At 43.5% G+C, this 12,938-nt stretch overlaps 1 protein-coding gene across 5 annotated transcripts in view; it reads left to right on the top strand.

Moving 5' to 3' along the window:
- The window catches only part of zfp91 (ZFP91 zinc finger protein, atypical E3 ubiquitin ligase), a 69,222-nt gene extending 65,516 nt beyond the window's left edge, over window positions 1–3,706 (top strand). For all 5 annotated transcript variants that reach the window (XM_080201861.1, XM_080201862.1, XM_080201860.1 and 2 more), the window contains one exon: window positions 721–3,706. In XM_080201861.1, the coding sequence (XP_080057987.1) occupies window positions 721–934 (214 nt within the window). In that variant the 3' untranslated portion in view covers window positions 935–3,706. The remainder of the gene's footprint in view (window positions 1–720) is intronic.
- The last annotated feature ends 9,232 nt before the right edge of the window (window positions 3,707–12,938 follow it).

The raw sequence follows: 12,938 nt of genomic DNA, 5'->3' as shown, positions 1-12,938 counted from the left end.
CACCAGTCACTGAAGGTAAGCATGCAGGTAAAGAAGGCAAATTAAACGTTGGCAGCCTTAGCGAGAGGATTTGAGTACAGGAGCAGAGATGTCTTACTGCAATTATACAGGGCCTTGGTGAGGCCATAGCTGGAATATTGTGTGCAGTTTTGGTGTCTTTCTCTGAGGAAGAATGTCCTTGCTCTAGAGGGAGTGCGGTGATTTTTTTTACCAGACTAATTCCTGGGATGGTAGGACTGACGTGAGGAGAGATTGATTCAGTTAGGATTATATTTATTGGAGATCAGAAGAACGAGGCGGGGATCTTATAAAAACCTATAAAATTCTAATAGGACTAGACGGGAGATGCAGGAAAGATGGTCCGGATGGTGGGGGTGTCCAGAACCAGCAGTCACAGTCTGAGGATATGGAGTAAACCTTTTAGGACTGAGATTTGGAGGAACTTCTTTACCCAGAGAGTGGTAAGCCTGCGGAATTCACTGCTACACAGTGCAGTTGAGGCCAAAACGTTATATGTTTTCAAGAAGGAGTTAGACATAACTATTGAGGCAAAGGAGATAAAAGGATATGGGGGGGGAAGGCTATTCAGTATTTACAAGCTATTCAGTTGGATGATCAGCCATGATCATAATGAATGGAACAAACTCGAAGGTCAAAATGGCCATTATTTACTATGTTTTGAAATAACACTGACCTCTGCTCGCTCCATGTCTCTCTTAGGTGCGAGATCTGCGGCTTTACCTGCCGACAGAAGGCCTCCCTGAACTGGCACATGAAGAAACACGATGCTGACGCTAACTATCAGTTCTCCTGCAATGTGTGTGGGAAGAAGTTTGAGAAGAAGGACAGTGTGGTGGCGCACAAGAGCAAGAGCCACCCAGAGCTGGTCATCGCTGAGGCGCTGGCAGAGAGTGCTGAGGTTGTGCAGTCCTAGAGACCCTCCCAGTGCATCTGAGTCAGACTTGTGCCATGCGGAACCTCCCCATCCCTTCCCCTCAGTGCCGGAGTGAGAAGGAGGAGGCATTGGCGATGGAGGAAAAGACAGAGAAACAAGAGACTCTCTTCATTTCAACTGGTGTATGCATGTGGAGTGGAGGAGTGACACCTTCAATCAAGCCCAGACACACTCCCTTCTCCTGCCCTAACCATCGCTCGGATTGTACCCCTACCCCTCCACTGTGCCCACAAGGCGAGGCCCACAAGGCAAGACCCACCAGCCAAGTGATAGTCACATTGGGGAGTCCTGCAAACTGTTGATGGGCCTGGGCAGGGTGCGGGGGGGGGGGTAACTTTATCACTGCATTCACAAGGCAGCTCATTGATTGCCAGAAGCATCAACTGAGTGCTGCACCACATGGTGGTATGTATGTATGTGTGTGTGTGTGTGAGTGAGTGTGTGTATACATGTATGTGCGTGTCTTGTGTTAATTTAGAGGGAAGGCATCTTGTGCACAATCTAAATTAGGTTGGGGTGGAAGATTGTGAGTGGGGAGAGATCAGTGTGGTTTCTATCCAGGCCCCTGCATTGGACAGAGAAAGGAAATCAGCCAGGATTGGTATGCTGGATCAACGGCCAGTGCCAGCCTGGATTACAGAGAGAGGATGAAAGCTGGGGATCTCGGAGAGTCAAGTTTGGAGAAGGAAGGTTGTCCTAGTTGCTTTCTTCTCCATTTCCCTCAGTTGATGGGACAGTAAGTGGGTGGTTAGGAGGCATCACAGCAAGGAGGGAAAGGGGCATTTCATCCAAGGTTCATGCAACATTTCATCCTGTCATCTCAACACTATGGAAAGTGTAGGATCTGATTGCCCTTGGAAGTTGTGTTGGCTCCAAAATTCAATGCATTGGGAGGATTAAAATAGGATCACCACACATTGCTTTCCGCTCACCGGGAAGAAAGCAGTGACATGGCGACCAGGGGCAATGAGAATACCAGCGCTTGTGGGAATGCATGTTCCTTTATGCATGGCAGTGGTGGGAATGGGAGTGGTGAGTGCGTCCTTATACATAGGTGAGGGTGTACATAGGACTGAGTTTGAGTATGGGACTAAACCTCCGGCACAAGTGGGTCTGGGTATACGCACACGTTTGTGTGGGTTTATCAATGAATGGGTGTGATCTCCAGACATGCACCAGTAAATGTGAATGTAGACATGGGACTGAGAGCACATGGGGGTGCCCACATACACAGGTTTGTGTAAGACGGTAAGTGTGATTAGCTGCACGGGGTGGGGTGTGTGTCTGGGTGTGTGAATGCGCAAAGATGTATCTGAGCACGTGTGTGAGAGTTCACAAAAGAGTGGGTATGTGTGTCTTTGTTCCTTACAGTTGTGCTGTGCTGGATCAGAGGTCTCTCTGCTCCTGATGGTGTAAATACCTGTAGTCAGACCCTGTCAGAAGGCATTGATGGCTGTAGTTGGATTTATACTGAGCGGGAAATCACACGGGGGTTTTTCTTACAGTTTAAAGTTATGGATTGCATAGATGAAAACAATTAGACTCCACTGTGAGCACTGTTTAGTAGAAATAAATCTGTATAATTAACTATTAAAAAAAAGAGCAATAAACACAGTATTTTCTTCCATTGTGTTGTCTTTTTACGGGTTCCACTGCATCTGTGTGCCTCATTTGTGCGTCTGCCTGTATTCCCTAATTGTGTTTTTGTTATGTTTGACTATGTGGGTGTGCTTCTGTATGTCTGACTATACAAACTGCCTGTATCTGCTCCTTGGATGTCCAACTGTTGCCCAGTTGTATTCAAGAATACATGTTCACTATCTACCCATTCTCTGCAGTCTTTTTGTCTTTACCTGTTACTGCCATGTGTGACTGTATTATCTGCATAAGTCTGTATTACCTGTGTATCTGCTTGAACTCTGAGTTTGTGTTCTGTGTATCTCTGCCGGTATTCTTTTGTGTCTGATAGACCCTCTGCGCCTGTCTGTGTTCTCTTAATTCTCTATCTGTAATCTCTGCATATGTCTGTCTTTTTCCATCTACCCTCCATGTCTCTGTCTGTTTGTGTTGTCCGTTCAATGTGTGTGCCTGTACATTTTGCATCTCCATTGTGTCTACCTGTATATTCCACATATGTCTGTATTCTCTGTGCTCTCTCCCTGCTCCCAGCATGTATTCCTTGTATGCCTGCTTGGGATCTCTGCATTTGTGTGTGTTCTGTGTCTGTCTTTTCTGCATTTGTGCCTGAAGATTCAATATTTGTCTCTGCTCCCTCAGTGCCTGCAACTATATCTGTACTTTGCATGTCTTAATTTCTGTATGCCTGCATGTTCTCTCTGCCTTGCTTCTCCTGTACCTCTGTTCTGTGCACTCTATTTGCTGCATGTCTGTTTTATACACATTGCCTGTATTCTCTGCATGTGTCTGTTGTTCTCTGTCTATCTATGCTGTTTGTCATTATTCTGTGCCTGCCTATATTCTGCATATGTTTGGTGTTCTGTGTAATTGCTGCCTGGCTCTAATCTTGTGCCTTTGTCCACTGTGTGCACCTGTAGATTCTATTTATCTCCATGTTCTCCATCTGTCTGGATACTCCACATATGTCTGTGTGGGCTGTCAGCATGTGTACATGCTATCTGTCTTCCTATAATCTCAGTTCTTTGTACGCTCTGCATTTGTGTATTTTTTTGCATGTGCTTCCCATGTTTGGATTGTATCCAAACTATGGATACAGCATAGTTACAATCTGCAGTTCTTTGTGGCCATGTTTGTAATTGAAAGACATGACAGATAAATTAGTTTTTTTGGAGATTGGCCAGTCCTGAAGTTCCATACAATGCTGCTATTGAAGAATAGTTTTACACACAACCTTCCTGCACCCTTTCCCTTCCATCCCCTTTGTGAGTTGCTGATCTCATTTCACTTCTACACTGTCCAAGTTGATGTAGCCTTGGCCTCCTGGACCCTTGAGCCACTCTCTGCACCAGTCACCATCGAGGTATTCTTGACTTAATGTGGTGATCCCCAAGTTGCTCAGGAAGCTTGAATGTTCAGGTGAGTGAGGCATAGAGTGGGTTTTAAGTCTTGAATAATGAAGGAAAAATGAATGTAAACAATGGCTTATTGGGCCCAAACATGGGACCCATGACGACCACGTGCCGAATCTGCACATAATCCTTTTGTGGACACATTTCTGACTGTTTTTAAATTTTCAATTGTAGATTTTTTTCAAAAAAATAAAGAAATCTCAAATGTAACGAAGTATGGAAACAGATTATTTATGAATTTCAAAACTATTTCAATGGTTACACTTTCCTTTTTCAGGTGAGATGCTCAACCCCTGCCCACTCAGCTAAACATTAAAAAAAACCCTCTGACATTTAAGTTTACAGCAGGGAGGTTCTCCTTGATACCTTAGCCAACGTTCATCCTGGTTGATGAATCCTGATGTGCAGAATTTGGCTGCCATCTTTGATACACACACCTGTTTATATTATGTCTCTTTCCCTGGCTGTGCTCCATCTGTGTCTTGCTCACAGTAATTTGTATTTTTGCCATTTGTTTATGTGTAACAGCTCATCCTGCCTGCCTCAGTCTGTTTGCCTTTTCTGTATACATGATGTTGACTCTTTTCTTCCCTGTGGGCATGATTCCCTACTCTTTCTATATGTGCCTGACAGTCTTTCCGTGTGACTGAGCCATTTGACTTGCTATGTGCCTCAAGTCTTGTGGGCCTAATGATTTCATTGTATTTGTCATTCTAAACTAAATCTAATTGCTTTGCTGATCTGTGGGCCTCACTGTGGCACAGTGGTTAGCCCTGCTGCCTCACAGCACCAGGGACCCAGATTCAATTCCAGCCTTGGGTAACTTTGCAGTTTGCACGCTCCACCTGTAGGTTCCCTCTGGCTGCTGCAGTTTCCTCCCACAATCCAAAGATATGCAGGTTAGGTGGATTGGTTATACTAAATTCCCCTTTAATGCCCAAAGACAAGTTGGATAGATGATGCAATTATGGGGATAGGACAGGGGGTTGGACCTGGCTAAGGTGCACTTCAGGAGAGTTGGTGCAGACTTGATGAGCCAAATGGCTGCCTCCTGCACTGTAGGAGTTTTATGATTCCATAATCTCATGTGGAATGATACAAGGACTGCAGGAACTAGATAGTGCACATCTATTGCTTATTCTCCCCACATTCTAAAATGTGTAATTGTCCATTTTGGAAGAAAGCATTAAAAATAGGCATTAAATGGTGACAGATTACAAAGTTCTAAATTTCAGAGGGATCTGAGTGTTGGTGTATGAATCACAGAAGGTAGTGTTCAGGTACAGTAAGTAATTAGGAAAGCCATAGGATGTTAATTATTGCAAGGAGAATTGAACTAAGTGTAGGGAGTTTGTTTTAAGCTTTATTTGTACAGGGCACTAGTGAGATCACATTTGGAGTACTGTGTACAGTCTTGATCACCTTATTTAAGAATGAATGTGAATGTGTTGCAAGCAGTTCAGTAAAGGTTTACCAAAGTAATACTTGGAATGGGTGGGTTACCTTACGAAGAAAGGTTGGAAGGCTGGGCTTGTTTCCACTAAAAGAGTGAAAGGTGACTTGGTTGAAACATATGAGATCCTGAGGGTCTTGAAGGAATGTGGAGAAGATATTTCCTCTGGTGGGAGAATCTAGAACTAGGGCCACTATTTAAAGATACTGGTCGCTCATTTAAAAGGGTGATGAGGAAAAGACTTTTACTGAGAGTTGCAAACTTTGAAACTTTCTTCCTGAAAAGGGCAGAACAGTGGTCAGCACTGCTGTCTCGCAGCGCCAGGAACTCTTTCAATTCCGGCCTTGGGGGACTGTGGAGTTTGCTTAGTCTCCTTGTGTCTGCATGGGTTTCCTACAGATGTTCTGATTTCCTCCCACAATCCAACGATGTGCAGGTTAGGTGGATTGGCCATGGTATATTGCAATTTAGGGGATTAGCAGGGGTAAATATGTGGAGTTATGGAGATAGAGGCTGAGTGGGATTGAGCCAAATGGTCTCCTGCATTCTACGGATTCTATGAAAAGGCATTGGAAGCAGATTCTTTGAATATTTAAGGCAGAAGTGGACAGATTATTGATAAGCAAGGGGACAATAGATTATTGGGGCCAGCTGGTGATGTAGATTTGAGGTTACTATCTGATCAGCTAAGACCTTTTTTAAACAGCACCCAAGACTAGCGGGATGCAATGGCCAACTGCTTGTTATTGATATGTTCATATGTAATCCCAACTCTTTTTCTCCTTATAATACATTGATTCTCTACTTCCTTTCTCTGTAAGGCCGTGGAAATAATTATTTTCTAATTCTTGAAACTTCCCCTTAGTTTTCTTGGACATTCCTCATCAGCACTTTTTATTTGTCATTGAATCAAGCTCTTAACATTTTATTCTTGATCCTTCATTTCCTGGCCACTCCCAGTATCCTTCAAGTAACTTGTCTCGCTTTTAGAGCTTTTTTTTCTTCTCCTTTTGAATACACAAGTCTGCACGTGGATAATGGGGTAACCGTCTCTTCATATATACTTCAGGGCAGTGACAAGGAACATTAATTAGGTGAAGTTGGAATTGTTCTCCACAGACTAGAGAAAATTAAATAGTGACCTAATCAGGATTTTGTTTTTCTTTAATACATGTTTGCTCTTGTGATAAGACTGTCACTGGCATTATTGCCCCATTCTTACTTGCCCTACACATTTTTGACCTTGTGTAGGCCATATAGTATAGCTACTCCCCTATTATTAGGGAACTCCAGGATTTTAACACTGGCAATGAAGCAATGACAAGGATGTCATGTGGAAGGGACCTTGCAGGTTCTGGTGTTCATCTATATCTGCTACTTTCATTTGGGTGATAGAAGGCAGAAATGGTGCTTATTGCTGATTAAGCCTCCTGCCAATGAAATCATTTTCCACTTATTTATTCTATTTTTAAAAAAAACTCAATTTTCAACAATACCATTGAATGTCCCCTCCAACCTTTCTGCTTTAAGCATAATATTGCCAGCTGCTATGATTTTCCCATCTCCTGATGTGGCCTTGTGTATCCTTTGCATTGTGATGCCTGGTTTGCCATGAATACTGGATTTTACAAGTTGCTAAAATTATCCCTTTAAGTATGTCGAAGAGTTCAAAAAAGAGGGATCAGCACAGAAACATGTCCACGTGAACTGGTTGCTACAGGGAGAGAATCGAAAACAAATCTATTGAAATGTATTAACAACCAAGTAGGATGCTGGTGAGTCTTCACTTTCTGTTTGAAAGAAAATGAAAAAGAACAAATAGGGCCCTTGCAGATTTAAGCAATAGGGATCATTGAGGTGCCTCTTCACGGTGAAAATTTGATGCAGGAAACTCAGGCTGAGTGGAAGAATTTTAGGATATGGGGAATTTTTCACCAAGCGTGCCAGGCAGAAGTGATTCTTCTAGGGAGGTTGAGGAATAGTTTGCAACTGTTCCTGCAATGCAGTATAAATGTAGAAGAGTGCACAATGAGAAAGTTTGCAAGACATGTCTTTTGATTGTGTTAGGTAATATAAAAGTACCTTTTCTTCAGTTTCACTTCCCTGTTAATTCATCATATTACATTTAATTTAAAAGATTTTAAGAAAGTGAAATTTTGTCCAACAGTTTAATTCTGTTGCCCATTTCAGAAATTCACCTTTATCAGTCTCTACAATGTGTGTTACAATGTGTTATCTCTTGTGGTACCTAAATTGTATTTGTGTAGTGGTCCCTGTATTCATTTCTCATGAGGTTTTTACATTTACAATGAACTTAAATGTTTTTTTATTAAACTCAATTCCAGAGAGATATCCATTGTTCAGACCTGTAGTTTCTTAACACCCATTACCTGTCCTACAATACGCAATGTTTTACATTAATGTTGTTCTGTTCCATTAGTTAATGGAATTTTCATATTTTCCCACATCATCACATTGCAAATTCCTGACATCAGGCTGTTTCGAATATGACCACATCCCAGATTGTCCTTTTTATTTTCAAACCTCCCTCTCATTCTCAATTTAAGTGATAGCAAACACACTGGCCAGAGGCCGAGTTAACACATTTTGGAATGTACTATCTAAAAGGGTGGTGGGGCAGATGCAGCCATGACATTCAAAGGGAACTGGAGAAATGCTTAAAGGGGAAACATTTGTAGGGTTGACCCAAAAAAGCAGGCAAGTGTGACTAATTGAATAGTTCCACCAAAGATCCAGCAGGCCATAATAGGAGCAGAAGTATGTTGTTCAGAACTGTTCTGCTATTTATAAGGTCATAGCTGATCTAATACTCAATAAATCCATGTTCCTGCATTCTCTTCATAAACCTTAATTCCCCTACCGATTACAAACATATCAACCTCAATCTCAATTCCTGGGGTAAACAATTCAGGTGATTCACCACTCTTTTGAGAGAAGTTCTTCCTCAAACCTGACTTGAATGAGCACCCCCTGATTCTGACTACACTGTCTGGCCCTACACACACCTATGAGTGGAAACATACTCCCAACATTTACCTTGTCTTCAGTTTGATGCATCACTTCCTTGTTAATTCATCTTTAATTCCTTAAAAATCATACATGTTTCAATCATATCACTCATTCTTCTGAACTCCAAGGAGTACAGACCCAATTTATTTAACCTTCCCTCATATGACAGTCCCCACACATATCCAGGGTCATTTCAGCAAACCTCCTCTATACTGCCTCCAATGATAACATCTTTCCAGGTGGGCTGTAGAACCAAATATTCTCTGGTATGGCTTGTGAAAGATCTATTTTAACTGGGGCCCATATCTTCCATTCACCAGAAGACTGTACCCAGAGACACCCCAGGAGATGCACTGAGGGGCCCACTGGCAAGTCCCAAACAAGAGCTGCATGGGAATTGTCTGGGAATAATTATCCTGTGCTTGGAGGGAGCCATCCATAACTTTGACTTCAAGTCAGAGACTTCAGATGGTTCTGACTCATTCAGAGTAGTTAACCAGGAAATGTTAGGATTAAAACCAGTTCCAATTCCCAGATAAGTATATTACTGAACACATGCACACACTCCCTCCCTCCCGTCTCCCCCCTCCACCCACCCCTCCCTCCCCCCTCCACCCACCCCTCCCTCCCCCCTCCACCCACCCCTCCCTCCCCCCTCCACCCACCCCTCCCTCCCCCCTCCACCCCTGCCACACACATACCTCAACTATGTACCCTCCCATCATCCTGAAGCACTCCATCAGCTCCTGACCAACCGCCCTACATCTGAAACCAACTCCCCCACCCCGCATTAACTCCCTGACCTACTGACCTACCTATTTGGCTACCCCACTAACCAATACCCACCCCACACCTGACCTCACTCTCTGACCATGCAAGTCTCCCAACCACAACCACTCAGCTGCTCCCTGACCAGCTATCTGCCAACGCAAACCCCTTCTCCTCGAGCTGCTCACCCACTTCCCTTTCATACTTATCTTCTCTTCATAGCTCGACAAAGTGACCGGAGGATTTGATCTCACCAATACTGCAGTTGGTGCTGCAAAATAAATGGTGTGGTTCGAAAGTCCCTGAATAGTTCATCTGAAAGTACGAGGGAATGACTGCAAGAGCAAGTATGCTCCACATTACTCAGCAGGTCCAGGTCAGAAGTCCATATGAGAAATGTCTTTTTTTATTGGTTCCTTTCAGTACTTTATTTCTAATCAGAAAAGCCAATTTCAATCAAGTCCAATCATGGTCCTCACATTAGGCACAAACAAGTCCAAGCTGACAAGGCAATCATTGCAACCCATCTTGGGCTCAATTAAGCAAGATTCATGCTGAGAGGATGAGGCATTGCACCCCCTCCTGAGTGTGTCCTAATGCTTCACCTTAGCCAATAGGCCAAAAACAGTTTGAAAAGTTGCATCAGGTAAAGCCTTGGTTTAACCTTGTTGACTACCATAGTCTTTACTCTACCCTAACAGACAAACTATGATCGCAGACAGCAGTACAGCCTAAGAGCAATGGGCTAGCATCGTCCCGTGCCTGATCATGGTTTCACCCCATGAGAAAGATTTTCCACCTGAAGTATGAAAGTAGGGGTGGCATGACAACCTGCTGGTGATTGCTGCTCTATGGAAGAATCAAACTTTGGGTTTCCACCTTCAATTTAGAATGATGAATTCAATGTTTCTTTTTCTCTGTCCACTGGGTACAAGTTAAAGTTTTTTTTCTAGCTTCCTTTGATTCAAAAATGTGTTTGCAATTGAAGCAGAAGGAAAATAATCCATTTATGCCGTCATTTTCAAAACCAACAGCACTTTACAATGAATCACTTTTAAAGCCCATTGATAGGTGAACCTATACAAGATACCACTTAGATCTCAGCTAGAATAGAGTACAGTTCTGGGTGTCACACTATTGGAGAATGAGTAGAAGAGGTTTATAAGAACAGCTCCAGGGATGAAAAACTTCAGGTACGAGGATAGATTGGAGAAGTTGAGACTACTCTCCTTGGAGAGAAGGCGACGAAGAGGAGATTTGATAGAGATGCTCAAAAATTATGAGGGGGGCGGGCAAACAGAGTAGCTAGAGACAAACTGATCCTGCTTGTGTGAGGATCAAGAATGAGGGGACACGGATTTAAGTGAATTGCAAATGAGATGTAAGATAAAACTTTTTTTTCACACTGTGACTGGAATGAACTGCCTGGAAATGTGGTGGAGTCGGTTTCAATTTGAGGCATTCAGAAGAGTATTATATGAATAGTTGAAACAATATGCAGTGGTGTGGGGAAATAGCAGCAAAAGGGCACTAAGGTGTAATAGTGCTCATTTGGAGAGCCAGTGCAGGCATTATGGGCCAAATGGTCTTTCTGCACTGTAATAGTTTTGTGGTTCCAGAAAAACACATGTGGTAATGGTCTGATGAGTTCTTTTTTAATAATGCTAAGTGAGGGAAAATATTGGGCTTGAGATATCAGTAAGAACTTTCTTGCTGTCCTTCAAAATAGTGCCAGGAGATCTTTTATGTTGAACTGGGGACGAAGATGGGTCTCAGTTAACTGCAGCATCTGCCAGTGCAGCTTCTCCTCCATGCTGTACTGTAGGGGTACCCTGGACTCAGTCCTCCAATCCACAAAGGGATTTCAGCATAAGAGGCTTTGACTCCTATATAAGAATGTTATCTCTGCTCCAAACCTTGCAATCACACCCACCTCCATGTTCCAGTTTGCCTTTATACTGCACAGGTCTGTGTTGTTTCTTTCGCAGAGATAGTCATTTAGTTCCACCACCCTGTTCTGTTTATAGGAACATTGTAACTGGAGTAGGACATCTGCATCGCAAATCTGCTCTATTACTTAACTTAGTTCATAGGTAACCTTTTACCTCATTGCCATCTTCCTCACTGTCCCCTCACTACTTGACGTCATTGGTATCTAGAAATATATCAACCTCTACTTTGAGCACACTTAATGACTGAGCTTCCACAGCTCCTTTGTATAGAGAATTCAAAGACTCAGAAGAAATTCCTCCCCACCTCAGTCATAGAATCCCTACAGTACAGAGAGAGGCCATTCAGCCCATTGAGTCTGCACCAACCACAATCCCACCCAGGAACTACCCCCATATCCCTACACATTTACCCACTAATCCCTCTGACCTATGCATGTCAGGACACCAAGGGCAATTTTAGCACGGCCGATCAACATAACCTGCACATCTTTTGATTGTGGGAGGAAACCCACACAGACACGAGTAGAATGTGCAAACTCCACACAGACAGTGACCCAAGCCAGGAATCGAACCCAGGTCCCTGGAGCTGTGAAGCAGCAGTGCTAACCACTGTGCTACCGTGCCGCCCCAGTCTTAAATGATCTACCTGTACTTCCACAGACAAGTGCCTCCTGGTTCTATTACCATTCAACCAGTGGACATAACCTTCCTGCATCCATGTCAAGCCCCTAAGAATTTTGTATACACGAATAAGATCATCTCATTCTTCACAACCCAAGAGAATAGACATAATATCGCCAATGTCTTTTCATCAGGCAATTCTGCCATCTCAGGCATTAGTTTGGTGAACATGTTTACACACTGTGGCCTGTATATTATTCATAAGAACATAAGAACATAAGAAATAGGAGCAGGAGTAGGCCATCTAGCCCTTCGAGCCTGCCCCGCCATTCAATAAGATCATGGCTGATCTGTCGTGGCTCAGTTCCACTTTCCCGCCCTCTCCCCATAACCCTTAATCCCCTCTCTTATCAAGAACCCATCAACCCGCTTCTTAAAAATATTTAGCGAGGCAGCCTCCACCACTTCAACGGGCAGAGAATTCCAGAGATTCACCACCCTTTGAGTGAAGAAGTTCCTCCTCAACTCCGTTCTAAACCGCCTCCCCTTTATCTTGAGGCTGTGCCCCCTAGTCCTACTGTCTTTTTTGAGCGGGAAGAGTCTCTCCACCTCTATCCTATCCATCCCATTCATCATCTTATACGTCTCAATGAGATCTCCCCTCATTCTTCTAAACTCTAACGAGTACAAGCCTAGTTTATTCAGCCTCTCCTCATAGCTCAACTCCTCATCTCAACTCCTCCTCATCCCCTCAACTCCAGAATCAGCCTAGTAAACCTCCTCTGCACTCCCTCCAAGGCCAAAATATCTTTGCGCAGGTGCGGCGCCCAAAACTACACACAGTACTCCAGCTGCGGCCTCACCAATGCCCTATACAGCTGCAGCAAGACCTCCCTACTTTTATATTCCTCAGGTAAGGACAGCAACACTGCACACAATAGTCCAGGTACAGTCTCGCAAAGACTCTTTATCACCTGCAATTTCCACTCCCTTCAGGCACTGATCCAATTATCTTTTCCAAGTTACATTAACTCAACTTCTGCTGTACTTTTTGATGGTGCAGTTGAGATTGCATTGAGCCTAATCTAGTTTCTCCCTCTCTGTTAACCAAA

This window comes from Carcharhinus amblyrhynchos, chromosome 13, assembly GCF_965287045.1.
Source record: "Carcharhinus amblyrhynchos chromosome 13, sCarAmb.v2.hapA, whole genome shotgun sequence".
Taxonomy (NCBI): Eukaryota; Metazoa; Chordata; class Chondrichthyes; order Carcharhiniformes; family Carcharhinidae; genus Carcharhinus; species Carcharhinus amblyrhynchos.
Note: the sequence above shows the minus strand (reverse complement) of the source record. Positions and strands in the feature narration are given on the sequence as shown.